Source organism: Penicillium bovifimosum (assembly GCF_028826915.1).
Source record: "Penicillium bovifimosum strain IBT 22155 chromosome Unknown utg000005l_segment0_segment0, whole genome shotgun sequence".
Lineage (NCBI taxonomy): Eukaryota > Fungi > Ascomycota > Eurotiomycetes > Eurotiales > Aspergillaceae > Penicillium > Penicillium bovifimosum.
Window position 1 is genome coordinate 2,235,024 of NW_026622714.1, and position 27,295 is coordinate 2,262,318.

Below are 27,295 nucleotides of genomic sequence, written 5' to 3' on the forward strand. Positions count from 1 at the left end.
TATCAAAAGCAGGAAATAGTAGCTATTGGACTAGCCACAGCTCAAACTCTGCTAGTTGAGTTCTGTCTCTCAACATGTTCAGCAGCTCCATGAGCCTGCATCTCAACCTCCATCTTCTCATTGACAACCTGATCCCGCTCATCGGCATCCTGGTTACCATACCGACCAATCTTATACCAAGGCAAAGCAAACAGACGGTCCATACTCTCCAGGGAGCGACCACTTGTCTCGGGGATACTGAACCAGACCCAGACACCACCGACAACGGTAATAGCAGCGAAGCACCAGAAAGTACCCTTAGGATCAATTCCACCCTGGGCCACGGGGAGAAGCATATTAGGAACCGCACGGGCATTGCCATACTGGTTGGCAAAGTGAAGAGTCATAGCCATGGAAGTGCAAAGCGCGCGGATACGCAGCGGGAAGAGCTCAGCAGTGAGAAGGTACTGCATCGAGTTCCAGCCGAGCGCCCAGCCAAAGCCCGACAGGTAAATCATTGCAATTGCGCCTTCACTGGCGCCCTTCTTGTTCGCTGGTAGCACGAAGCTGTCAACGACACCCATTTCGGGAACGGCGGTTAAGAAGCCGGCGATATAGAGCATGGCGATTCCCTGTAAGGTAATGCCGAGGAGGAGGGCTCGCTTGCGGCCGATTACGTCGACCAGGAATAGCGCGCAGAGAATTGCGGCGACCAGCTTGATGATTCCGAAGACGGCTGTGACCAGAAGGGATTCGTTGTTGCCGGTGATTCCGAGGAGCTTGAAAAGGTCTGGTGCGTAGACGGTGATACTGCCGGCACCGGACCACTGCGAGAGAAGCTGCGCCATGAATGTCAGGTAGACTCGGTAGAGATTGGAAGGGACCAGGAAGGTTTCCTTGATGACGCCTATTGGGCCGGAACCCATTGTTGCTTCCATCTCGGCTTCGTGGGAGACTTGGATTGCGGAGAATTCGCGGACGACGTATTCGTCGTCGGCGGATAGGCCACGGAGTCTTGAGAGAACGGTGATGGCCCGTTCGTGCTGACCGCGCTTGACGAGATATCGGGGGGATTCATACTGGATGAATGAGAGAAGGAAGATGAGGCCGGCGAACATGATGTGGAGACTGGTGGGAACGAGCTGTGTGCTGTTAGTACAGAATTAGATTGTTTTAGGATATTGGATCCATACCCATCGGTTGTGAGTGGCGTCGCCGAGATTGAGCTCGCAGCCATAGTTGGCGAAATATGCAAGCACAATACCCAGATAGACGAAGCCTGTGAAGACACAGGTACAGAGACCACGGATCGAAGCAGGAGCCTGTTCCGAGTTAGTTCATGTATTGTTGAATCGAATGAGGATCAACTGACAATTTCAGCAAGGTATACCGGAGCCACGACGACAGTCTGGCCAACACCCAGTCCCGCAATAAAGCGACCGGCATACACAGCGCCCAGGCTGCCGCCATTCCCCATGAAAATAGCGATTCCAAGGATCCAGAGCACACAAAGCTGGCGAGTTGCCCAGAGACGGCCGATGCGATCACATACTAAGAAGGCACTGAACAATCATCGAGTTAGCAATGTGAGGCCCGATCAAACTCAAGGTCTAAAAACCCACAAAAGTGCACCTGCAACAGATCCAATCTGGACCATGGCAGTGACATTTCCCTTGATATTGGTCTGTTCCACCTCGCTGTACGATTCGTAGTTGATGTATTTTTGGAAATCCTTAGAATTGAAAGCACCTGAAATCAAGCCCTCATCGACACCTCGGGCAGCGCCCATCAGACCAAAAGAGACAACTGCAAACCATAGCCGCCAGTTGAAGACCTCCTTGGGCTCGCCGAGGTCCTTGAGGCGGAAGATATTGACTGGTTTCTTAGCTCCGCCGGCCATAGTGGGCAACACTCAAGAACTTGAATGCGAGAGTAAAGTCAGAGCGAGACAAGCAATCAAGAGCAAACATTCAGGCTAGAGCAGCGCAAGGTCTTTATAGCTTCTAACATCCTAGGCGACCCCATGCGGGGAATCTGGGGAGTCGGAAATGTCCGACCGAGAGAACCTGGGGCATTTGTGTTTCTTGCAGGTCCATTCCGATCGACCCAAGATATTTCCCGTTACGGGCCAAATGAGCCGTGGAATGGCCATCGGCCAAGCTCCGGGGTTAGACTAAGGCCGGGGAGAGAAATGCCAAGAGAGCTTGGGTCTCGCCAGTTCCCCACAATTCTCCCGTTTGATGGCGTTCTCTTTTTCTTGCTGCATCACGAGGTCACCTGCAGATATGGACACATTCACTTGCTACCCTGAAAATAAGGCTGCTCTATTGCGTTGCCACAGGCTACAGCTTAAGCTTGTGCGACTCCCTCGGGAGGTTTTTATCTGCCTTACGCTGTCCTTTGTCCTACCAGCAAAGTTTGACTGTGTTTCGGAACTCGTCCGAAGACAAAAGCAAACTTACCTGGACCCTACAGGGATCAGGGCGACCAACTAAATGTCCGCATCTTTAACGCGGGGCCGAAAAACGGGCCCCGACACATCCTTCAATGACTGATACGCAGTCGCTGGTTGGTCCATTATCGCCGTTGTTGGCCTGAAGGGGAAATGATGGACCGTCAGTTGGCGTGGGGTGTGGGATGCGCTTTGATACTGGGCCGATCGGTCGGCTCGATCCGGTGAGTGTTCGGACTCTATCTGCCTTCCTTGTCTTTGTATGGATGGTGTAGCCGAGGACACTGTACCGAGAAGGCTGGTACTAGGGCTAATATTCTCCGAGTTGTGGTGAGGCATATCTGGGAAGTCTGGCTTTGATTGTATGGCAATGTACTTCGTCATTAAACTCTAACAGCTAGGATCCGGAAACATGTCGCGCAGTTATAGAGGATTTCATCCGTTGATCGGAGGAAGAATTGTTATGTTCCATCCAAGGTATGATGGTTTGTAGGTAACAGCGGAGGGACATCGGCGGAAGGATTATCGGGGTGTATCTCGCTATTCCGGAGCCGCTATGGAGACTGATACCTTCACGGATCTTCAATTACGAATGATTTGCCCGAGAATCGGAAGATGATACATGAATTGAACGTTCGAGACCAAAGCTAGCTTGCTCCGGTGCGGAGATGACATTTCGGAAGATTATAAACAAGATCCAACACGGAAATAGTGGAGACAGAACACAGAGCCAGGCTAGGGACGCCAGCGGAACCCAGGGTTGCGCCAGTCTAGATCCTGAACCTGCTGTAGTGAAAGCCCCGCCAAGGCGCTGCGGACATCGATACGCGCACGGCGCCGATTGTCCCATGTTATATAGGCCCACAGGGCGGCTCCGAGGATGAGCGTTGTGCTCGAAGTTGCCAAGTTGAGCCCATTCCCAATGTGGTAATTGGGCCCATCAGACGGCAAGAACGACCAGGTGCTGATGAGCCCTCCGATGTTTCCAAACATGACCACCGTTCCAATAGCCGACGATCTTGCGGTGTCGGAGATCACGTTCGCCGATGCGTGTGCCGTGCACAGGGCGCCGAAGGAGAAGGCTCCGCTAGCGATAATAAAGGTGGCTCCGTACCGGACCATGCTGTCTTCACTTGCTAGGAACATGATATAACCTACATAAACACCACTGGTTAGCATAGGGTCTGGGATATGTTTGCACAAGAGCTAAACTTACCAATCATCATGAGCGGCGGACTAATAATGAAGAAGATCAAGCGATGATCGAACCGCCAGCTAAGGAATGGGAATAGCACAGCGACAAACGCGCCGACGACATACGGCGGCACCGTGTGCAACTGTTGAGAGACCACAGAGGCGTTGGGGTAGATGGTCTGGACAATGGTAGGTGCAAAGAACCCAAGACCCTGGACGGTGATGTTGTTCAACAAGAAGATAACTGCTGTAGGGATTGTCACAGGACTGAAAATGCCGCGCAATGTCTTGGCTAAGTCGAGTTTGTCAAGCACCTCCGTTGCAGCAAGACGTTCGGATTTGACACGGGCAACGGCCAGATCCTTTTCTTCCTGTGTGAGCCACTTGGCCGTCTGCGGTCGGTCGGTAACGGTGAAAAATCCTATGACAGCTATTCCAATTGTGACGATGCCTTCTATCGCGAAGATCATACGCCAGGTACGGAGGGAGCCGAAGTGGTCGAGCTTGAGAATCCCCGAAGCTAGGAGGCCACCGAATGCTCCTGCAAGAGGAGCCATGACGATGAATAACGCCAGATGGAAGGCCAGTTCACTCCGTCGGTACCAACGTGAGAGGTAGTAGGCGATTCCAGGTAAGAGTCCTGCTTCAAAGACGCTAGATGAGAGCTGTCAGCAGTGCCTTAAGCTTTGCGAAATCTCGGAAACGCACCCCAGAAGGAACCGGACACCAGCTACACTGTTGAAATCATGAACAAAAGCAGTGGCAACTGAACAGATTCCGAATCCCAATGTAATTCCCGGAAGCCACCATCCCGGCCCAACCCATTTACACATGAGGTTGCTCGGGATCTCAAAAACAACGTATGAGATGAAGAAAATCGAAAGCACAGCATTGTAATCATAGTTGACCAGCCCTAGGTCTGTATCGAAACCGGCCAGTTTGGCGTTACCTATCGCAGAGCAGGATTGTTAGTCTTTGGGACTAGATACGCGAAGAGGAGAGGAAAATTGGTATACGCACCAATATTAGCTCGATCGATGAAACAAAACAGATACATCACCGCGACAGTGGGGACGATGTAGAGGTCAATCTTTAGTCGTAGTCGTGATTCCGCCGCCTTGTCAAATTCAACCAAAGGCCGTCCATTTTCATCTGTCGCCAGATGTCCCCTTTCTGCTGCAGCGTGGGCGAAGCCCCCCACATCTTCTTTGTGGAGTGAGACCTCCTTATCATCATCGATGGGTGTGGTGCCCTTCTCGGTGTCGGCCATGACCGACGATCGTATGACTGCACAGTTGACCCGGGATCGGGAGGAGGGATCAGGTCTGAAATTATAAGTCCTTGCAGAAGACCGGGTTCTACGAAGACTCAATTGGGTTGGCCTGTGTATCTTATAGCCATTGAGACCAATAACGTCCTCGGCTCTTCCAAGGACAGGGTCCGGGGTTGCGGGGAACCAACGCATACAGGCCGATGGTCACGGCTGTTTCTGTATCAGTTGCTGGCCAGCATTTGCCGCTGCCAAGGGAAGACATTTAGCCTGATATGGCGATGATCAAACACTTGACGTTCAGGACTAGTTATACAGTGTCAGTTATCTAAGTAATGACTGTTGTACACGACCAGAAGGGTTCAAGCATCGCGAGTTCCATCTTGCAATCCCCTTGGATCTGTTTCTTCCAATTCAGCGTCGATTAACTAGTAGGCAGTAGATCGTATGCTGACTGGGCGCAGACCACGTTAGCAAGAAAACAGAGGGCGCAAAGGGTATTTCTTGCCAAGTGTTAGAGAACTGGAGATCTGAGGCGAAGTTAGGCCAATGACAGGCACATAGGCTTCGGAAGTTCCCCCACACTGGGGGCCCATCTGGGGATTTCCCCGGACTTGTGGATCTTTGGACCTCGGTTTAGTCTTTTTAATTGATCTCTGGGGCGCTTGGCGGGCTCGTATAGCCCGTAGGAAATGCCGAGTTTATCATCCGGCCTGCATCTGGGCGTTCATAAGACTAGCCACAAGAGCTAAAATTCATCAAGCGTTGTGTTGAGCAATGACGCCAAGATTTCAGCCAATGAAGTCGGGACAACACTCTAGCGCCTAGAAGGTCGAGCTCATCGGACAGACCGGAGGCTATAATCAGTCTAGTCCAGCGGTCAAGCATAATAAGCATCCGATGCTGTCACCTGTCAGTGTTCGGGCAGGCAGTTTGAGCAGCGGTCCGAAAGGGTGACGGGAAAGTTGCGGGGTCGAATGTTGGAGCCTTGATCATAAGGCAGCAGTCATGTGAGTTACGGTTAATCCCGGTGGAGATTGGCGTTTATGGCTCAGAGATGGCCATGACCTGTCAAACACAGAGAACCGAGGAAAATGAATGTGACTTTGACCAGCCCATACATGCACAACCAGAATGATTGCCTAGGCGATCATGCCCCGGGTGCAAGAATCTGATGACAACGTATAACGTGACTCGGATATAAACGAGTCGGATTAAGGGGATGAATCGCACAAGAGGCTGTCCAGAATGTCGTGCTGCATTGTCGATGTCCGAAGTATTAGATAATTATAAAGCGAAACCTGGTAAGAGACTTGGAAATTCGAGAACGGCAGAACGCTATCCTGGGACCGGCGGACCGCTTTGGAGACTGACCTTCACGGATCTTTAAGTACGAATGATGTGCCCGAGAGTTGGAGGATGAAACATGAATGCACTGAATTTTCGAGACCAAAGCTAGCTTGCTCAAGTGCGGAGATGTCATTTTGGAAGATTGATGATGTACTGTGTATTCATTGCCTGATGTAGTTTCAGAAGACTATCAACAAGATCCAACACGGAAATAATTAGTGGAGACAGAACAGACAGCCAGACTAAGGACGCCAGCGGAATCCAGGGTTGCGCCAGTCGAGATCCTGGATCTGCTGCAGGGAAAGTCCCGCCAAGGCGCTATGGACATCGACACGTGCACGGCGCCGGTTGTCCCATGCTATATAAGCCCACAGGCCGGCTCCGAGAATGAGAATTGTGCTCGAAGTTGCCAAGTTGAGCCCATTCCCAATGTGGTAATTGGGCTTATCGAACGGCAAGAACGACCAAGTGCTGATGAGACCTCCAATGTTTCCTAACATGACCACCGTGCCAATGGCCGATGATCGTGCGGTGTCGGAAATCACATTCGCCGATGCGTGTGCCGTGCACAGGGCACCGAAGGAGAAGGCTCCACTAGCGATGATAAAGGTGGCTCCGTACCGTACCATGCCGTCTTCGCTTGCTAGGAACATGATATAGCCTAGACGAACCTTGATTAGCACAGGGACAGGGGTAGGTTTGCACAAGAGTTGAACTTACCAATCATCATGAGCGGTGCGCTAATAACGAAGAAGATCAAGCGATGATCGAATCGCCAGCTGAGGAATGGGAAAAGCACAGTGAAGAACGCTCCGACGACATACGGAGGCACCGTGTGCAATTGTTGAGAGATCACAGACGCGTTGGGGTAGATGGTCTGGACAATGGTAGGTGCGAAGAAACCCAAACCCTGAACAGTAATGTTGTTCAACAAGAAGATGAATGATGTCGTGATTGTCACAGGACTGAAAATGCCGCGCAATGTCTTGGCTAAGTCGAGTTTGTCAAGCACCTCCGTCGTACCAACACGTTCGGATTTGACACGGGCAACGGCTAGATCCTTTTCTTCCTGTGTGAGCCATTTGGCCGTCTGCGGTCGATCGGTAAGGGTGAAAAAGCCCACGACACCTATGATAATCGTGACAATGCCTTCTATCGCGAAGATCATACGCCAGGTGCGGAGGGAACCGAAGTGGTCGAGCTTGAGAATCCCCGAAGCTAGGAGGCCACCGAATGCTCCTGCGAGCGGAGCCATGACGATATACAACGACAGACGGAAGGTAAGTTCACTCCGTCGGTACCAACGTGAGAGGTAGTATGCGATTCCAGGTAGAAGTCCTGCCTCAAACAGACTAGATGAGAGCTGTCAGCATTGGCTTCATCTTGTGAAATCTCGTAAACGCACCCCAGAAGGAATCGGACACCAGCTACACTGTTGAAATCAGTGACGAAAGCAGTGGCAACTGAACAGATACCAAATCCCAATGTGATCCCCGGAAGCCACCATCCCGGCCCAATCCATTTACACAAGACGTTGCTCGGGATCTCAAAAATGATGTATGAGATGAAGAAAATCGAAAGCACAGCATTGTAATCATAGTTGACCAGCCCTAGGTCTGTATCGAAACCGGCCAGTTTGGCGTTACCTATCGCAGAGCAGGATTGTTAGTCTTTGGGACTAGATACGCGAAGAGGAGAGGAAAATTGGTATACGCACCAATATTAGCTCGATCGATGAAACAAAACAGATACATCACCGCGACAGTGGGGACGATGTAGAGGTCAATCTTTAGTCGTAGTCGTGATTCCGCCGCCTTGTCAAATTCAACCAAAGGCCGTCCATTTTCATCTGTCGCCAGATGTCCCCTTTCTGCTGCAGCATGGGCGAAGCCCCCACATCTTCTTTGTGGAGTGAGCTCCCCTTATCATCACCGATGGGAGTGGTGGTCCCTCTCTCGGTGTCGGCCATGATCGACGAACGTATATCTGCACAATTGACCGGGGTTGGAAGGAGGGGTCAGGTCTGAAGTGGTCAGGCCTTGCAGATGACAGGGGTCTACAATTGGGTTGGCTTTTGTATCTTATACCCAGTGGGGGAATAACGTCCTCGGTTCGTCCGGGGTTGCGGGGAAGCAATCCATTCCAGGTCCATGGTCGCGGCTGTTTCTGTATCAGCTGCTGGATGATTTGCCGCTGCCAAGGGAAGACATTGCGCCTGAAATTGGCAGTGGCCAAGCACTTGGCGTTCGGGACTCGACTGTCACAGTTATCAAAGTGATCACTGGTTTACAAGACCAGAACGGTTCAAGCATCGTAAGCTCCATTGTGCATTACCCTTCGATCTGTTTCTTCCTTTTCAGCGCCAGCTCCCTGCGACTAACTGGTAGGGAATAGAACCATATGCTGACTGGGTGCAGACCACGTTGGAAAGGAAACAAAGGGCGCAAAGTATATTTCTTGCCAAGCGTCTGAGGACTCGAGATCTGAGGAGAAGTCAGGCCAATGACAAGCACACGGCGTTGAAGGTTCTCCACACACGGCGCCGAAATCAGATTTCCCCGGACTTGCGGATCTTTGGGACCTCGGGGTAGCCTTCTAAATTGATCTCTGGGGAGGTTGCCGAGGCCATAGCCCGTATGAAATGCCGATTTTCTCATCCGGCCTGCATCTGGGCGTAGATAAGACCAGCCACAAGAGCTAAAATCTGGTCGGCAATGGCGCCAAGATTTCAGACAATGAAGTCGGGCCAACAGCTCTAGCGCTTAGAAGGTAAAATGCGCGAGAAGGAGGTTGAGCTCATTGGACAGACCGGAGGCTGTTATGGCTGTAACCAATCTAGTCAGCGCGATATGCATGCTGTCCATCCAGCGTTCGGACAGTTTGAGCAGTGACCCGAGGGATACATCTGTGTCAAGTGTCGACGCGCGGGAAAGTGTGTGGAGCCGGCGTCGGTCCGCGTCGGATGTTGAAGCCTTGTTCATAAGGCATCAGTCATGTGACGGATCGTTCTAGTGAGGAACTGAGGATTGGTGTTTATGGCTCAGAGATGGCCCCGCCCTGTCATATATACGGAACCGAGGAAAATGAATGTGATGTTGACCAGCCCATACATGCACAACCAGCATGATTGCCTAGGTGATCAGGAACTGCCCTAGAAAGACTCCGATGATGTCATTATCATATCACGTGACTCGGATATAGACGGGTTATTTCTCGGATTAAGCGGATGAATCGCACAAGAGGTGAATCCCGTGTGAATCCCGTGTAAATCCCGTGTCGCGCCGTCGATGTCCGAAGTATCAGATAAAGCGAAACCTGGTTGGAGGATTTCTCGCGCATGCGAAGAATGTCGCAGGCGTAAAATCAAATGCAATGGGCTGACCCCGTGAGAGTCTACATGGCATCCATTGAACAATTTCTTATGCTAATTTAAATTCAGGTGCAAAACATGCTATATGCGCAACACACCCTGCGTCTTTAGGGATTACATTCGCAATCGGCGTAAGAAGCATGAGCTTGATGGAGCCAGCCAGATTGGCTCCCCTCGTCGGGGTTCCCCGAATAGAGCTCCATCATCGGCGCAGCGCACATCCTCTGTGATGAATGACTTCCCAAATAGTGTGTCTGCGACACACATGGCCTCCCCATCATGTCGGATGCAGCTATACTATGGACCCACGTCGCATTTCTCTCTTATGCAGCACATATACCGAGACCTTGTGTCTAATCCTACTGCCCAGCCTGAACCTTCTGGTGGAGTTGAGGAAGCAGGAGCTGGTTTGGATTTGTTTAGCTTTCGTCGGATCTTCTTTGGTACCCCTGACTCCCTTGAGAGCAACAAGAATCTCGGGACTGGAGATTTATCTATGATGTTTCTCCCGTACGACCTGGCTAAACAATTTCTTTCGCGATATCTTTCCAGCCTGTATCATATGCTGCCACATCGCCCTAAGCTATACTACGAAGAGTGTCTGGATCGACTGTACAGCCCTCGTCCTACGGACCGTCTTGACACTCCCACCCAAGCCATTATACTTCTCGCCATGGCTATTGCGGCGATTGGAACAGAACAATTCGCTTGGGGCGATATACTGTTTGAGCGAGTCAAGGCTTCTTTGAGCGCATTTGATGATGTGGTGAATGTCCAAATGATCCAAATTGCATTGCTCATGATAAGTGATTCTCCATCCGATATTCTGTACCTGAACTAACATATTGTGGTCTATACGGCAGCTATCAAAACGAACAAGGTCGGCCCAACTCGGCATTTCTGCACTTGGGCACTGCTTCGCGCAAAGCCTTATCAGCCGGTCTGCATAAGGACGTTCCCGCTGGGGGCGACCAAAATTCAGAAAGCATTGAAGAGCGACGAGTAACCTTCTGGTCTCTCTATATCTACGAAACGTGCGTATGCCATTCCAGATCGATCGTTGTTTGAATCTTTCGCTAACATATTGAATAGTTGGTTTTGCTTCCATGCAGGCCGTCCCAGCTCCCTATCCTTGAAAGATGTTGCCATCGAGTATGCGCGGGACCCATTCATTTGCTTACTAGTGCAGCTTTGTAAGACCATCACCCGCTCGACCGAGCAAATATATGGCCAACGGCATGAGTCTTTGCTGCATATGTGGAAAGTCGCTCGGTCTATCGCGGACGATCTCCGTGGTCATGAAGCCTATCTGCGACAGGCTCTGGGGTTTGGTCTTGACGACCGCATCCAGGGGGGTTCTCTGGGGGTTAGACAAGCAATATTCATTACCTGTAAGTCCCGGTGCTTGGTGCATTCTAGCTCCGCTCTGACATGACTTAGTATACAACCACACCCTGCTTCTCACGTTTCGCCCATTCCTGATATTCCGCGGCCATTTGCAGCGCGAGAGAAATATATTGCTCAACCAGTCTAGGACTGATGCACCGCATCACCCCAGAGAAACGCCTTCTTGGCTTAACGAAGCCTGCAGCCATGCAATCACCACCGCCCAAAAAACAATCCGCCATCTTTGTGAGGCTTCAAGAGTCAATGATCTTGTTCGAGTAAGAAACATCATATCCTATCCCAAAATAGTCTGCTAACAGTGTCATAGGAATTGCGATACCATGGGTATTTCTTGGGTAGTTCCTCGTTCACTCTAATCTACGAGATCGTCCATAGTCCGAATGTCGCCCCAGTCTATCTGCCATGGGTTTATGCTTCTTTGCAGACCATGATGACCATGCGAACTGGTGACCCGATTACAAGCACAATTTCAGCCATGCAGACCGTGCTCCGGAAGATCAATCCATCTTACGAGTGGTCACCATATCCGGCGCCAACTGGCGAAAATATTCCGAGCTTAGCAGGAACAACCACTCAGCCAGCCTTCCCTCACGATCCCAGGAATCGGTCATTGCTCAATAGCCCCGATATTCTAGAGAACCCGCCGCTGGAGACTCAGTCTGGCCAACCAACATCTCCCTGGAACCTTCCACAACTAGGCAATCTGGCTACCCCCGACGCTTGGGGCTCCCTGGCCTCTGGAGAAGACTTGCTTGATTTCACACAGTCTGATATGGGTTGGGATTTCGATTTCTCTACCATGGACTTGGAGGCGTTCTTCTCGATTCATCAATCAAATGATGCTCAGGTCGTTTTATAAGCGCTTGGAACCCAAGGGGCTTGTGGAATAGACGGCGGCCCCTAATATTCCTTGAAATCAGGAGCTCCCCGGATCAGGCTTTTAGTGAGAAGAGTACCATCGGATTCTTTTTGTTCTGCGTCGGCTGATTCGATATGTGCAAGTAAAATTACATGCGAAATTATGGATCTTATCGCGAATAATCTCTAAGGGCGGGTATCATTGATCATTACACGGCAAGAAGGCACTGCGTCGCGTTAGCTCGCCAGTTGGCCCACATGATTAGACCGGCTAGCTCGCCAGTTGACCCGAAGGTCTCGTACTTCTATCTGAGATATAGACAAGCTCGGTAATGGGACCGACGGGAGACGGGTTCTGGAAGAGAGTAGGGACGACTCCACCCAAGCCCTAGGGAGAACGTGCTACCCCAAACCTAGTGAAGAAAGTGTTGACATTGATCGATGTCATGATGAATCCAGATGGAGTAGCATCTGGAGCAGAAGATTTGCTTGTCTTATCCGATCTGTCTGGGGTCCTCCAAGACTGAGTTTAAGGAAGACAAACTTCAGCCTGTGTACGGACCCCAGACAGATCGGATAAGACAAGCAAATCTCTCTGCTCCAGATGCTACTCCATCTGGATTCATCATGACATCGATCAATGTCAACCCCCCCCCCCCCCCCCCCCCCCCGCCCGAGCTCATAACCTGTTGAGGCTACGAAATTAGTGGCATCGGAAGAAGAGGGAAGAAGAAACTGATCTCATGGACTATGGAAAGCAGGCTGTATTTATGCCTGCTAGAGCAAATAGGACAAACAATGGACGAGAGGTCTGAGGCTGTAAACACAGAGACACATCACATGACATCCTATGTATGTCAACAGAAAGGAGTAATACCGAGGCACTCATATAAGAGGACGGTCGAATTGATCCAGGTCTTGGGATTTAAGAGCGGCGCTCAGCCTCGCCCATTAACTACGGGAAGGCGTTAGTTAACTAGGGTAAGGAGTGCCCTTACCTCAGCATGCTCAGACGGAACGTGCTTCGCTGGGTGATGCTCACATGACCTACCTAACCGAATTTCTTTCCCCTGAGATCCCTCGCCTGCTTCATTATTGCCTTGCGGTTAGATCAAACCACAGGCCTTTGGCATATCACCAGAGATAAGCCATCGCATAACCACGACCCATCGCCGCCGTCAACCCATCCTACACAACGGGCCCTCGAGCTTAAGCGAAAGCAGCCTAAGATTGACCAGGCGATGGAAACTTGGTCTCTCAACGCAGCAGATTCTTATCATCCTGCATAAGGAAGATCCGGACACCGCTATTAACCCGAAGATGTCGCCGAAGAATTGCAATGCTACTTTTCCGTGGCCATAATGGCATGTTATAGCAGTTGGTTTTGTAAGTTGAGTTCATGGAGATAAGTTGATAACTCGATGTCGCCGAGGCATATCTCCATGGACTCAACCTACAAAACCAACTGCTATAACATGCCATTACTCGCCATGGTTGGTTTCACACCTATCAGGCAGTCCTTCCATATCGGGTTTTGCCTTTATGCGTGATGAACTTGAGGGGACATACGAGGTGATGCTAAATTGTTTAGCCGAAGTATACGAGGCCGAGGATCAGCAAGGCCACATCATGCAACAGTCCACGTTGTGGAGTATCAGAAACGTGACCTTTCCCACGCACATCTCTTACTGTGGCTTGAGAATGGTACTCCGTAGACGCTTTGCTATTCTTCCTGGATTGAAGAGGTAGTCTGTGCTGAACTTCCCGATCATTCATGGTTGTCCCTGTAGGCCACATTCCGCCATGGTCTTCCCGGGATAGGCTAGGCCTTGATGGATATAATACAGAGCCAGATCCTGGTGGGGCATATCGAGGAGTTCTCCTACGATAGGACATAGGTCTCGCTCTGAGGCCGAATTCGAGGAACACAGTGGGCAGATGAGGCCAGGCGGATGTGTTCGACGAGGTGGTCGCGCACATAAAGACGGATTGTCAATGAACTTATGTAGTGCAACGATTACTACCGTACATCACAACGTTTTCGTCCTACCGACAAGGGGAGGCAGACCGCGCGCTCGCGGTCGCAAAACCTTGTCTTTACTTTGTTTGCATATGCATAGAAGATAAAATTTCCCGAATTTTGCACGCCTATGAGTTACGACCGTGGCCGATCCATGGATTTCAATTCGCCGATCGGTTTCGTATTCGAACCGAGCCGTTAGTGTTGCGAAGACAGCTCCATAGCTAAGGGATCGACAACAACGCGTGTATGCACCGGCCCGTGCCATCCGGGAATAGGTACAAAAGCGACATTTAATCCTGGGCTTGAACGGCCATTTGATGACCCTCGAACACCTCGATCATGCGGTTTCACCTTGCATTATTCCCCCTCGCTGCAAGCGCAGTGAACATCATCTCATCGAATGATGATGGCTGGGCGGAAGCGAACCTCCGCGCTCTGTTTGAGTCGCTCGGAGGCGCAGGGCACTCGGTTGTAGTGTCTGCCCCCGCAGAAAACCAGAGCGGCATGGGTGTGTTATGCATTTATGCATTTATCGACAGTCAAACACTTCATTAACATCTTGATATAGGGTCAAAACAAGGAACCCCGACCCCCTTGACCGGCCCGTGCGAGTTCAACAGCTGCCCAGCTGGTAGCCCGGCAATAGGATTTAATGCTTCGGAGGTCAGTATCAATACCCGCTTTCGCCAGTCGCTGCAGAGCTGCAGCTAACCTTCTGAAAAAGCCGCGACTCGGTTGGGTAAACAGCTACCCAGCGACGTCGATGAAAGAGGGCATAAACGGTCGCGCCCCGCAGTTCTTCAACGGGCGTCCGGATCTCGCCGTCGCCGGCCCAAACGTCGGCAACAACATTGGCTTCGCAGTCTATCTCTCCGGCACAGTCGGCGCTACCGTCTACGCTGCTCAAGCTGGAATCCCCGCGATCGCCTTTTCCGGTGCCTCCGGTTCGCAGACGGCATGGAACGTCTCGCGGCCCCACTACAGCAATGTTTATGCCGATTTGGCAACTAATTTAACTAACCAGCTCGTTGCTGCTGGGACGCCATACTTACCCAACAGCATCTGGCTGAATGTTAACTTTGGCGCTGTGTCGGATAGCGCGTGTACGAAACCGGAGGAATTTTCTTTCGTGTTGTCTCGCATTCACGTCGCGATTCCGTTTATTACCCCGGATGATGTGACTACGTGTGGTCGTTCCAGGTTGCCGACTGAGTTTGAGGTGTTGCTAACGCCTGGGTGCCATGCGAGTATCTCGGTCGGGATGGCCGATACGAAAGGCGATGCCAATGCGACGACGCAGGGGATTGTTCTAAAGAAACTCGACAGTTTGCTGAGTTGTCTTTAGACTGGGGCGAAAACGCCGTTGGCCACAGAATTATGTAGATAATAACTTCAAGATCCCCAATGAATCACATGGCTTACACCGATATACTTGAGAAAGCAGGACGTTTCAACACACAATGTCATTCGCTGCGAATACCTCCAACCTATCCAGCATCCAGAATCCAGCATCAGGGTCACATCGGCCTCGAATAACTTATAAACAACTCAAACACCAGTTGGGACACACTGGGAGTAATAAGGGTTCAGGGAAGAACAGGCCGCACCCGACGCACAGGCCGTTGGTGCTGTCCAACCGTTACCACCGCACTGTCCATAGACAGTCTGAGTGGCTCCACCGCCACCGGCAGCAGTAGTCGTGGTCTTCGTAGTAGTCGTTGTCTTGGTGCTAGTGGTTGGAACAGTGATCAGTGTAGTTGAGGTGCTCTTGGTGGTTGAGCCTGTGGGAGCTGCACCGCCGGCCCCTGTCACTGGCGTGCCCGATGCTGTGATTGCCGAGGTGGCTTGTTTGATTGAGACAGCGCCGCTGTAAAGGGTAGGTCCTGGGACGACCTGATAGAAACGATATTAGCAAAGAGGAAGAAATGAGGGGAGACTTGGAATCACTCACATAGGTTGACAGTGACTGGTAGATGTCGATGAGAATGCCGGGATCCGTCGACTTGTACAAGCTCGTACCCACGACGCCAGCGGGCTTGTCTGTTCCCGAGCCGGTGATTTGAAGGTTGAAGCATTGGGGGTAGTTCTGAGCCCCGCCTGCACTGCCTGCACTGTGGAGTGCAATCCTTTACCACTGGGTTAGAGTCGGGTTTCTAGAAGCCAGGCAGGAAAAACGTACAGTTCGTGTCTCATGACATAGTTTCCGGGGGCAATAGTGGGAGGAATCTCGACCATCCATCCCGAGCCCTGGGCGATGAGCTCATCATCCGCCCAGGTGCCAGGGGGAGTTGAGTCATCAATCAATCCGACGCCGTCGATCTTGAAGAATTCGAGCTTGGTCTTGTCGACAGTCTCGCAGCCACCCGTGCCGCAATTGGCGAGGTAGGTAACGATAGGTCCATGATGCGACGAAGGCCACTCTGGGGTCCATTGGAGGAAGACCTTATCACCCGCAGCTACCACTGCGTGGCCTTTGGCGTTGGTGGCCTCTTTATGGCAGATGATATCCGTGGATCCATACTCATCTGGCCCGACTGAGTTAGACAGGGGTACATCGGCAATATATGAAAGACCAGAGCTGCACATACCTGGAGTAATGAAACCATTGGAAGTGTTTGGGGTGCCCCATGCGATCACCGTTGGGGGTGTAGCCATGTAAGGGTAGCTGCCGATATCCCATCCGGCATAGGATACGCCATTGATCACCACATTCGAGATGTGACCATGGGCTGCAACAATGGTGGAGAAGAGAGCAGGGCCCAGAAGCCGATAGATTGCATTTGCACTCATTGTAACAGATAAGATCTGACTGAGCTTTGATTCCAAAGATCCGTCAGGCAAGATGTGGAAGGACAGAAGGTTTCAGCTTGTCGCTTTTTTCGGTGATGGGAGCAGACAATGGTCATACTTATAGTCCGCAAGACCAGCATGGTCTGTTTTGCCCTGATGTATGTCCCTGCTAATATCACTGGAAACCTGGGCCGAGGCTCTTGCAACGGCATGAAATGAAGCCAATCGGATATATGAAGCTGAATTTAGCAAAAATAGAGTGGTAATTCTGCACGGGGACCGCTACGGGGAGTAAGCCACCAGGCCCAAAGTTGCAACGCCACAAGCGCATGTCGCGCTGCACTCCGTGTCGAGATCGTTCAGGATACGAATCCACCAAGAGGAAAAGAAAGATGAAAGAGGGTGAAGAGTCACATGAACCAATTCTTGTTCCAAATCTGACACATTGGCCTCGCTGGAGTCTCAAGAGGCGCCCTTGGCGCTCTCCTGCAGCGGGCAGTTGAACCGGTGTGGAGTGCTCAAGTAGTACTCAGTCTTTGCCTTTTTGTCGAAGCTAGTAGCTAGACATCTCTGGTTAGTTGATGTGTGTTAAATGGAAGCAGATGGGCATGTAAAAGATGAGACTAGAACTTTCTCCGATCGGATGATCTAGGTTGACAAGGGACACAAGATCAATCATCAATCGAGATGGAACGGCTACGAAGCGCCAAGACGGATGCAATGGCCGTCATCCAGACGACGACTCCGTGAAGGTGTCTCTAGTTCGATCTTGTCATGCTGAAAACAGAAGAATGATTTGCCTCGGCCTACGGCTCGGCCTTATTGATTCCGTTAATCCCCTTGCATGGATGAGCTTGAGATCCATGTTTATGCACCTGCACAAGATCGGTACGGAGTAGATCAGAATGAATACAAGGATATTCCCTGTTGCCCCATGGGGTTTATAAACGGTGACAAATGCGGGGATGAGTTCGCGCAGGCGCAGATCCAAGTCCCGATTGCAATTACATACAGGAGATCAGTTCCAATTGCAGTATCTCAACAGGATAATCGCAATGCCTGGAAAAGAACTATGTGCAATCCAGACCTTCGAAAAGAATTTTTGCGTGTAAAAAATCGACCAAAGATTGTCAGCGACGCAATTATAGTCAGGGTTGAGATCATTAACATAATTGGAATCAACATAAAACACCATACAACATAGACCAATCAGAATGACCATATAGGGGTATCTAGTAGACGTAGCGGAAGTTCAAGTTCTCGCGATCTGTCTTGTCCTCGAATGCATGAACAAGACTCGGGTCGGCTGCACTGAGCCCTGCCTCAGCTACGATTTTGTCCTTCTTTGCGTTCTCGCGCTTGAGGTGGAAGCGGAGATAGATGACAGCGAGAATCATACAGATGTAGCACGCCAGGTGGACACTCCAGGCAATGTGGTACCGTGGGGCATCTTTATCAAGGAAGACTTGAGGGCCTTTCCATTTGTTAGCGGGGATATGTCTTAACGAAAGAACATGAAAAACTCACCGATAGCGTTGCCAGTAGCCCATGAAACGAATGTCGCTGCGACTACAGTGGCCTTCTTGGTCTGGCCGGCGATATTTCGTGACACCATGGACAAAGTGAGCGTTTGCGCTGACCAGAATGACATTGTGATGTAGTAACTGATGAGAAGTCCCACTTTCGTAGCTAAAGTGGTATTCTCGACTGTCATGAGGACGATTGTTCCAATGAGAGACCTGGAAAGTATTAGCGTGGTTTGCGTGTGCAAGGTTGGTGAAGAGCGGAGATACATACGGAATGATGAAGCACAACATCACGATCGTGTTCTGTTTGAATCTGTTTACCAGCCATGCAGATGACAAAAGGACTGCAATAATATAGACACCAAGAACCATAGCCAGCAACTGAGTTTGCAGAACGGTGAAGTCAAAGCTCGAAATGACAATTCCGAAGAAGGCACCCAGGCCGCTGGTGGGAAGTGTAGTGAACACCTGAACAGCACAATAGCACCACATCTGGGGATCGCTGAATGCCTCCCACATTTGGTATGACCGGAACTTCCTGTTCTGGATACCTGTCTGGTTGGCACGGAGTCGCTCGACCATAAGGCGTTTGTCTTCCTCGCTGAAACACTTCGCACGCATGGGCGAATCCGGCATCCACCAAATGACGAAGAGTCCCCAGAAAACAGAGATGACTCCATAGGTCATGAACAATGCTTGCCAGGACTTAAGTACCTTGTCACCCCCAATCAGGGTGAAGCAGTATGCCAACAGGCCACCGACAATCTGCTGCGCACCGTTCATCATGTACCTATATTGTCATCAGACCGATGTGCTTTCCTTCGAACGAAACAGAGGTTCACATACCAGTATGTCACCGTTGCAGCCTGTTCCTCTCTCCTATACCACATCGACGAAAGAGTCACGAAAATAGGTTGACAGCATGCTTCGAATATACCCAACAGCGTACGAACAGCCACTAATCCAGCGAAGTTGTGGCAGGCTGCATGAAGTGCCAAAACCGTACCCCAGAGGCAGATGTTGATGCCCAGGTACTTTCCGATTGGGACTCTTTGGATGATCCAATTTGTTGGATACTCGACAATGAGAACAGCGATGTAGATACACGTGGTTAACCAGGAATACTATTGATACGGCAAGAGTCAGCATGCCGAGCAAAGAGTAATTGGAATCGATGTAGGTCCTGCATACCTTTTGCCCATCCTCCAGGTTCGCATCTGTTTTGATTCCCATAATGGCAGAGAACGACATAGTTCCCTTGTCCAGTGCCTGCAGGAAATAGGTGATGATCATGATCACGAGCACACGGCGATCGATCAGATTTTTGAGACGTTTATCAGTAGCCTCGTCGATTGCCACCTGAGAATGAGCAGCATATGCTCGGACTTCTTTGTCGACACGGCTAACATCCATGTTGTCCTTGGAGAGATCATCGGGGGCTGAGATGGCCTGTTCGACGTGCGAAATGTCTTGCTTGCTCTCATACTCTCCCGTGTCAACCCTTTGGTGTTGTTGCGGTATCTCAATGGCTTCCTCGACGGGCACTGCCGCAATCTCCGGCTGGGGATCGTCTTTGCCGGCCATTGTCGCAAATGAAAGGAGGTTGGTGCAAGAACGTAGTTTTGCACAGCCGCCAGAAGAGAGGGAACGGAAGGGAAAGGGGGCGATCACTAGGTCTTATATTATCCCAGGCCTTTCGAGTCAGGAGCATGCACGCGGCCCGCCTTCAAAACCACTCGAGGCAGATGGAAGATCATTAACCGAGTGCAAGTGCCATGTGGCTTGACATTAACAGCCCGTACCCATTGAACTGGGAGTCAAAACTGTGCAGCAAGTCCAGCCTGTCCAGTAGTCTGCTTCGTCTTGATCTCTTCCTTCCCCGGTTTTCTTGGCAAAGGAGGAGACAGCACGCTAGCGGCTGGCTATTTCCCCAGGCGGGGGAGTCCGGGGATGCACTAGCCCGAGGGTTGGGAGCCACCAAGTTAGTTACTGCAGTGGGCCTGAATGAATGCAATTTTGCATGTCTCTCCTTTAACTCTCGGGCGTCATTCACCCGAGTCACGCTTAGTCCGGCGGGGGACACTTTGTGGCGTCTTCCTTCAGACCTTATTTGTGGAAGATTTCTTAGCTATCTTGGCTGCATCGAGGAGCTTTGAGGGAGTCGCGACATAATATTGTTTTGTTCTCCGGACAAAAATCGAGAAGTGAAGAACTTCATTCGCCGATTATCGACAATCGCTCTTCCAACATCACAATGTCCTCCGCTAAGCCCACGGGCCCCGAACTTCACACGGCCATCAATCTGCTAATCAATAACCTGGTCAACATCAAAGATGAGACAGGAAATTTTTTAATGCCGCTCGCTGATGGTCGCATCATCGACACCAAGTCATGGCACGGTTGGGAGTGGACACACGGAATTGGACTGTACGGCGTGTGGAAATACTATGAGATGACAGGCGACGAGAAATTGTTGCGCATCATCGAAGATTGGTTCGCAGCACGCTTTGCTGAAGGAGGCACTACCAAGAACATCAACACGATGGCGGCGTTTTTGACACTGGCATATGTCTACGAGAAGACCGGAAATCCCACCTATCTGCCGTGGCTCGATGCCTGGGCTGAGTGGGCGATGCACGACCTTCCGCGCACGCGCTACGGTGGCATGCAGCACATAACATATCTCACAGAGAACTACCAGCAGCTCTGGGACGACACTCTGATGATGACAGTCATGCCGCTTGCAAAGATCGGGAAGCTTCTGAACAGACCCCACTATATTGAAGAAGCAAAGAGGCAATTCCTCATCCACATCAAGTATCTCTTCGACGCGAAAAGCGGCCTCTGGTTCCACGGCTGGACTTTCGAGGATGGTGGACACAATTTTGCAAATGCGCGCTGGGCGCGTGGTAACAGCTGGGTCACCATTGTCATCCCCGAGATCATCGAGTTGCTCGAGCTCCAGCCAAACGATCCCATTCGCCTGCACCTGATTGATACCCTAGAGGCGCAGTGTGAGGCTCTTCAGCGTCTGCAGTCGGAATCTGGCGCGTGGCACACCCTACTTGACCATCCAGACTCCTACCTGGAGGCTTCTGCGACCGCGGGATTTGCCTATGGCATCCTCAAGGCGGCCCGGAAACGATACATTGGTGCCCAGTACCGACCCGTCGCTGAGAAAGCCATCGCTGCGGTGTTGGGGTACGTGGATGAACAGGGTGAACTGCAGAATACCAGCTTTGGCACAGGGATGGGTGATTCTCTTGACTTTTACAAGAAGATTCCATTGACCTCGATGCCTTATGGACAGGCCATGGCCATCATGGCTTTGGGTGAAGCGCTGCGTGATCTGCTATGAGCATCTCACATCTTGATGGCTCAAATAGCGATGTTATGTGGAATAATCTGGATTATAGACGTGTACATAGCCCAATTTACTGCATAGATGGTGTTCATAAATAAAACGCACAACTCGATTACGCCGTCACCCATCACTCAACTGGCCAACGGCCCTCAACTTTCTTGGCCAACCCAGCCCTTTCCACAACTTCCTTGCTTCTCTTCTGTGCTTCACTCACTATTTCTTCCTCGTCCATCGTCAAGAGTGCCCCGTTTCGGACAACAATCTTGCCGTTCACCACAACAACATCGACATCCCGCGCTGTTGCGGTATAAACAACCGCGCTGACGGGGTTGAACCAAGGCTGAGTGTGAATCCCGCGAACATCAAGAGCCACAAAGTCAGCCTTCTTTCCAACCTCCAGGCTACCGATCTGGCTATCCAAGCCCAACGCTTTGGCACCATTTACCGTAGCCATTTCCAGCACGCTTTCAGCAGGGACCACGGTAGGGTTCTGTGAAATGCCTTTGTGAATAATAGCGGCAAGCTTCATCTCCTGTAGCAGATCACAGGTGTTATTACACGGGGCGCCATCGGTACCTAGACCGATGTTGACTCCAGCAGTTTGGAGATCAGGAACCCTGCAGGTTCCAGAGGCGAGCTAGGAATCATTGATTTCACTTAGCGGTCAGAACCATAGAGTATGATGGTCACAACTTACCTTGGCATTGGACGTCGGGCAATGGGCGACATGCGTCCCGGAAGCAGAGAGCAGCCTTCAGATGCGTTAGCCTTTTGCAGCAGCCCAAATGCTCAGCAACTCACTTGATATCCGAGTCGTCCAAATGAACCATATGAGCAAGGACTGTGGATTCGCCTAGCAGTCCAACCGAATCACAGTAGGACATCGGGGTATGCGAGACCGAGGCGAAAAAGTCACGATCGGCTTGGACCTCAGCGCAATGCATGGTAATCGGTATACCCCTTTCTCTGGAAATAGCAGTCATTTCCTTATAAAGTCCATCCGATACACTAATAATTTATTAGCAAGCGACCTCATGCACACAGTGTCATTTCATACCCTCCAGGGGTCCTGGCACCAAACCAGACTCTGATCCTGTCATCGGCCGCACCATTCCACTTCTCCCACATCTGAACAGTCCCAAGCAATGAGGTTTCCCGATTCTCCACGAGACCGGGATGCATAGCCCACGCATCATCTTTGGCATATTTCGCAATATCCATGACGATCTTGCCTAGACAACCACGGATCCCACTCTCTTCAACAGCGCGACAAAGCCCATCGAAGCCATATCGATCTGCGAACTGCACATCTATCAGCATGAAGTGAGGAGGCCTGATTTCCCAAGGGATTACCATACCATGCTTTCCAAAAAGCAGGTAGTCCCTGACTTGAGCATCTCTCCGATACTCAGTCGTGCTGCAGCATACCCATCTTCCGCCGTGAAATTCCCCTGGAGAACCCAGATTCTCTCACATAGCCATGATACGAGCTCCAGGTCATCTGCTGTGCCTCGCAGCAGGGTCTGGGCTGTGTGCATGTGGGTTGAGATCAACCCGGGTATGATAATTCGGCCTGAGAGATCGCACTCCTCGTTGGTGGCATACTTCTCTTTGAGGGTGTTTGTCTTTCCAATATCTGCGATTGAATCGTTGATGACTCGGATGGCTCCGTCAGTGATGATGCGGCGGGAAGCATCCACTGTCACAATAGTGGCATGAGTGTACAGCATGGTGGATCTAGTGGTTGGTCTGACGTGATGATCTAGTCTTCTTACCGGTGTTGGGTCCTAGTAATTGGAAATTCCGCCGGGAAGGCCCTGGCGTTATATGCACCAGATAACACAATATCCACTGAGCGGGACGAACCCTGCAGCGGAGCCGGCCGATGTACGAGATGATGCGCATTGAGGGGCATGTTCATTGGCATGTGATAAGATAACGAGATACATAAATTTACGGATTTGCATAATTTTAGGTAAAGACATAGGATCGGGGAGTGGAGACATCCGATCGTTACGGGCATGGTGGAGACGGCGTTGAAACTGAGCATTGCGGGGTTGTTCCTCTTGATACTGAACTAACTAAGAACTAGGGACTCATCTTCAGCCACTGAGTCTGCGAATTGCAGTATCCAAGGAGCCCAGTAAGTCCCCATTCCACCCCCATGCCACTGTTTTTGTGACCACCATATGGCACATTCGGCAACACATCGAAGTGGCTGTTCACCCACACGATGCCCGACTCGAGTTGATCTGCGATGCGCTTTGCGCGCCCAAAGTCCTTGCTCCAGACAGAAGAGCCCAATCCGGTCTCAAGTGCATTCGCACGCGCAATGACATCGTCCTCATCGGACCATTTCATGACCGGTAGGATAGGCGCAAAAGGCTCTTCTTGCACCACCCGCGATGTCTCTGGGGGGTTGTCGATGATAGTCGGGTGGATGTAGTATCCGGTGGAATCCTGAATCGAGCCACCAAGAGCAGCCTTCAAGTTCTCAGTCGAGATGCTGCTGAACAAGTCTTTAGCCTTGTCAAACTGCATTTGGTTCTGAACGGGCCCGAAGAAGGTATCTGCGTCAGTGCCCGCGCCGACTTTCAGAGTCTTCACAAACGCGACCAACTTTTCCAGGAACTGATCGTAGATCTTCTCATGAACATATAGCCGTTTGATCATCATGCAGATCTGCGAGCTGCAGAGGTACGAGAGAATTCCAATCTTGGGAATAATGGCGTCAATGTCAACATCGTCGCAGATGATCGCCGGGTCATTGCCACCCAACTCAAGCGTCACTCGCTTGAGAGTCTTAGCACACGAAGCCATAACCCGCTTTCCGGTGAGAGTAGATCCAGTAAAGCTGATCTTATCAATCTCAGGGTGCTCAGTGAACATCGGGCCAAGAGTGTCATCACCACTCAGGCACTGTACCACGCCTGGAGGGAAGAACTTGGCTGCAAGCTCAACCAGCTTCAATCCACAGTAAGGAGTAAACGGAGATGGCTTGACGATCACAGTGTTTCCAGTGTACACGGCAGAGGCTATCTTACCCACGGCCAAAAGGACGGGGAAGTTCCAGGGCACGATGGCTCCTACCACGCCGAGAGGTGTATGGCGTTGAACGATCATTCTTTCCGTGGTTGATTCAAGAATCTTGTCGGCAATCTCAATCGAGCTCAGGCCGCGCACCCACATACCTGCCATTCCAACCTCCACGGATGATTGAGTCAATGGCTTTCCTTGTTCCATCGTGAGGGTTTGTGCGAATCCATCGGCATTGGCGTCAAGTGCATCGGCATAGGCATGCAAGGCCTTGCGTCGCTCTTCAAATGAAGTTTTAGACCAGCCTTTGAAAGCAGCTCGAGCTGCCGCAACGGCATTGTCGACATCTTTCTGGGTCGAAACGGGTACCGGTGGATTAGGCTTCGTGTTGGCAGGGTTGATTCCAGTCCGGGTTTCCGATGTCGTGGTCAACTGATTGTTGATCACATTGCTATATGTCTGTCCAATTGGGTGTGAGTCTTGGTTTTCGATTGTGAAAGGATTGAGAGGGACTCACGGAGAAGTCCAATGTTTGTCCGGTTGCAGTGGTTTTAGTCATATTGAGAACCTCCGAGTTTCAATTGACACAGGGTGTGCAGTCTGGAAGAGTATCCCCCGGAGCCCTGGGTGGGAGCCACCGATTTATAAGATTTCATTGAGAAGGAGCTGCAGGTAGTCATCCCCATGTGCCATCGGCTGAGGAATCGAATCCTTGGGCTTCAGCCGCAGACTGCAGAATGTGTCTCGATGATAAGACATATCATTCGCCAGATCGCCTTCTTGGATGCATATTCCGTGGCATATTTGCTTTCCCCCGCGATCTAGCGCAGATTCTCAATAGTTTCGGCTTGGCACAGGTGAGGGGTATCGGGATCTCCGTACTTTTGCTGCGGGGCCTCAAATCTGAGCTGAAGAACGTGTCGAAACTCGAAACCCAAAATTCGTTGGGTACCGCAAAAGCCGCAGGATTCGAGCGTCGTATTTGAGTACTTTGCGAGGACCCACAAGACTAGGTTCCCAAACGCAGCTGGCTAGAAGCAGCTATTTATCGATAGTGCAGATCAGGGCCCAGGCCAGAGAGTTTGCATGTTCATTCAGTCTTTGAGGTCTCAACACCTAGGCCTCTCAGGTGATCCTGAGTTCCATGTACCCTACTGACTCACGTTAACTGGTTTTTGAAATGGGAGGCTGACGTTCATAAAGATGCTGAGAACATCGAAAGAAGCTTCACTGAGCAAAGCTCCGAGACAGCTAGATCAGTGTGTCATCAAGTCGTGAGATCACACAGTCCGCAAGCAGCGAACTTTTGTTGAATTGCAACCTGCGGAGAGACAGCTTGTTGAACTGGCGAAGACTGTTGTTCCGGAGAAGGGGTTGAATCAGCTGATCTAGCTGTCTCGGAGCTTTGCTCAGTAAAGCTTTTTTCGATATTCTCAGCATCTTTATGAACGTCATCCATGCTCCCTTTTATCAATACGATCTGCATACATTGTTTCTTCATCCTGAATTCAGTCAATTCACACTGCATCATATTTCCATGAGTATCTCAGCATCTAACTGAGGCAGAGATGTTGAGGTATGGATATTGCCGTTCAGTTCCGCCTTGGGACCTCTCTGCCTCAGGTTGGAATCTGGAGCACAGACCTGTAGCAACGAGTGACGTCATTCTATGTGAAGACAAATCGTCACGGGTCAACAACAAACTGGGCACGTTGCACAATCTGTATTTCACCCCATCAAGGTATTGTTCCTTTTGTCATCATCCAGACGTAGGGTTAATATAAACCCCTACCCTTATTGGGGGTCCACGCGCGCAAGCAACCAATAGCACGCGTTGTTATTCTGGGTAGATTTCTTGACGTGTGGCTTGTGCGACTTGCGCGAGCTAACTGGAGAGCGTTTAGAAAGATCGTCCTTCGGATGACGTGCCGGCTGAGCGCCTCTTCGTCAACATCCAATATCATTCTATGGGCGAAGACAATGCGATGGCGTACCGTTGTTCAGCCCATATCGGAATGAACAAAGGCAGTGGACAAACACATCACCTCGCTACTGCCTATTTAAAGACCTTGATTTCCCGTTCACCATTCAAATCTATATCAAGTCACTCAATACAAATCATACTACCTACAACATCTTAAACCAAACTCCAATCCAGACAACCCTCGTCAATCTATCACAATGTTTCACCGACGCCGCCCTGCTACTACAGTCACTCGCACCACCAAGCCCACTCTGATGACCAGACTCAAGGGCCGAAATGCGAAATCACGCACTGTCAAAACCACAACTACAACACACCCGACAGTCACTGCTTCAGGTACCCGCCATACCGGCCGTACGGGTCCTACTGGGGGCAGCCGATTCAGCACTCGGAGACACCATGGGGCCACCACTGCCACTCACACTCGCCGGCGCAAGCCCAGCCTTGGCGACAAACTCTCCGGTGCCATGTTGAGGCTGAAAGGAAGCCTGACTCATCGACCTGCTGTCAAGGTAAGGACACCATACCTCTAGTATGAGTATGACTCGGATTTCCAGCTAACACTTTCTCACAAGGCTGCTGGAACCCGCCGCATGCACGGCACTGATGGACGTGGGAGCCGTCTGCACCGTGTCTACTAAATGATACCCTGTACACTATCACGAGTTATGATTGATGTTTAATCTTTTGCT

The 27,295-nt window shown here is 50.9% G+C and overlaps 11 protein-coding genes across 11 annotated transcripts; 4 read left to right on the top strand and 7 right to left on the bottom strand.

The window, feature by feature from the left end:
- Positions 1-41: 41 nt before the first annotated feature.
- Positions 42-1,879, bottom strand: N7515_006021 (putative MFS quinate transporter; the record flags this gene model as incomplete). Its single annotated transcript, XM_056666765.1, has 4 exons — positions 42-1,121; positions 1,173-1,301; positions 1,352-1,541; positions 1,602-1,879. The coding sequence occupies 4 exons, from the start codon at positions 1,877-1,879 to the stop codon at positions 42-44; spliced, it is 1,677 nt and encodes a 558-aa protein (XP_056520361.1).
- Positions 1,880-3,166: 1,287 nt separating this feature from the next.
- Positions 3,167-4,895, bottom strand: N7515_006022 (uncharacterized protein; the record flags this gene model as incomplete). The annotated part of the gene is made up of 4 exons (XM_056666766.1): positions 3,167-3,585; positions 3,648-4,279; positions 4,334-4,574; positions 4,646-4,895. The coding sequence occupies 4 exons, from the start codon at positions 4,893-4,895 to the stop codon at positions 3,167-3,169; spliced, it is 1,542 nt and encodes a 513-aa protein (XP_056520362.1).
- Positions 4,896-6,487: 1,592 nt separating this feature from the next.
- On the bottom strand, positions 6,488-8,214 carry N7515_006023 (uncharacterized protein; the record flags this gene model as incomplete). The annotated part of the gene is made up of 5 exons (XM_056666767.1): positions 6,488-6,906; positions 6,966-7,597; positions 7,651-7,891; positions 7,963-8,118; positions 8,178-8,214. The coding sequence occupies 5 exons, from the start codon at positions 8,212-8,214 to the stop codon at positions 6,488-6,490; spliced, it is 1,485 nt and encodes a 494-aa protein (XP_056520363.1).
- Positions 8,215-9,532: 1,318 nt separating this feature from the next.
- On the top strand, positions 9,533-11,881 carry N7515_006024 (Zn(II)2Cys6 transcription factor; the record flags this gene model as incomplete). The annotated part of the gene is made up of 6 exons (XM_056666768.1): positions 9,533-9,630; positions 9,685-10,443; positions 10,479-10,649; positions 10,708-11,006; positions 11,056-11,279; positions 11,330-11,881. 6 exons carry the CDS (start codon positions 9,533-9,535, stop codon positions 11,879-11,881), a joined length of 2,103 nt encoding a protein of 700 aa, XP_056520364.1.
- A 2,361-nt stretch (positions 11,882-14,242) lies between these two features.
- N7515_006025 (5'/3'-nucleotidase SurE) lies at positions 14,243-15,248 on the top strand (the record flags this gene model as incomplete). Its single annotated transcript, XM_056666769.1, has 3 exons — positions 14,243-14,411; positions 14,472-14,566; positions 14,628-15,248. 3 exons carry the CDS (start codon positions 14,243-14,245, stop codon positions 15,246-15,248), a joined length of 885 nt encoding a protein of 294 aa, XP_056520365.1.
- A 203-nt stretch (positions 15,249-15,451) lies between these two features.
- On the bottom strand, positions 15,452-16,693 carry N7515_006026 (putative endo-1,4-beta-glucanase; the record flags this gene model as incomplete). Its single annotated transcript, XM_056666770.1, has 4 exons — positions 15,452-15,796; positions 15,855-16,029; positions 16,083-16,437; positions 16,492-16,693. 4 exons carry the CDS (start codon positions 16,691-16,693, stop codon positions 15,452-15,454), a joined length of 1,077 nt encoding a protein of 358 aa, XP_056520366.1.
- A 1,232-nt stretch (positions 16,694-17,925) lies between these two features.
- N7515_006027 (uncharacterized protein) lies at positions 17,926-19,803 on the bottom strand (the record flags this gene model as incomplete). The annotated part of the gene is made up of 5 exons (XM_056666771.1): positions 17,926-18,167; positions 18,221-18,432; positions 18,491-19,009; positions 19,066-19,343; positions 19,411-19,803. The coding sequence occupies 5 exons, from the start codon at positions 19,801-19,803 to the stop codon at positions 17,926-17,928; spliced, it is 1,644 nt and encodes a 547-aa protein (XP_056520367.1).
- Positions 19,804-20,473: 670 nt separating this feature from the next.
- Positions 20,474-21,577, top strand: N7515_006028 (glycoside hydrolase family 88/105 protein; the record flags this gene model as incomplete). The annotated part of the gene is made up of 1 exon (XM_056666772.1): positions 20,474-21,577. One exon carries the CDS (start codon positions 20,474-20,476, stop codon positions 21,575-21,577), a length of 1,104 nt encoding a protein of 367 aa, XP_056520368.1.
- Positions 21,578-21,710: 133 nt separating this feature from the next.
- N7515_006029 (amidohydrolase) lies at positions 21,711-23,313 on the bottom strand (the record flags this gene model as incomplete). The annotated part of the gene is made up of 5 exons (XM_056666773.1): positions 21,711-22,220; positions 22,281-22,335; positions 22,385-22,591; positions 22,641-22,885; positions 22,942-23,313. The coding sequence occupies 5 exons, from the start codon at positions 23,311-23,313 to the stop codon at positions 21,711-21,713; spliced, it is 1,389 nt and encodes a 462-aa protein (XP_056520369.1).
- Positions 23,314-23,671: 358 nt separating this feature from the next.
- On the bottom strand, positions 23,672-25,178 carry N7515_006030 (aldehyde dehydrogenase family protein; the record flags this gene model as incomplete). The annotated part of the gene is made up of 2 exons (XM_056666774.1): positions 23,672-25,078; positions 25,137-25,178. The coding sequence occupies 2 exons, from the start codon at positions 25,176-25,178 to the stop codon at positions 23,672-23,674; spliced, it is 1,449 nt and encodes a 482-aa protein (XP_056520370.1).
- A 1,622-nt stretch (positions 25,179-26,800) lies between these two features.
- Positions 26,801-27,244, top strand: N7515_006031 (uncharacterized protein; the record flags this gene model as incomplete). The annotated part of the gene is made up of 2 exons (XM_056666775.1): positions 26,801-27,115; positions 27,179-27,244. The coding sequence occupies 2 exons, from the start codon at positions 26,801-26,803 to the stop codon at positions 27,242-27,244; spliced, it is 381 nt and encodes a 126-aa protein (XP_056520371.1).
- Positions 27,245-27,295: the final 51 nt, after the last annotated feature.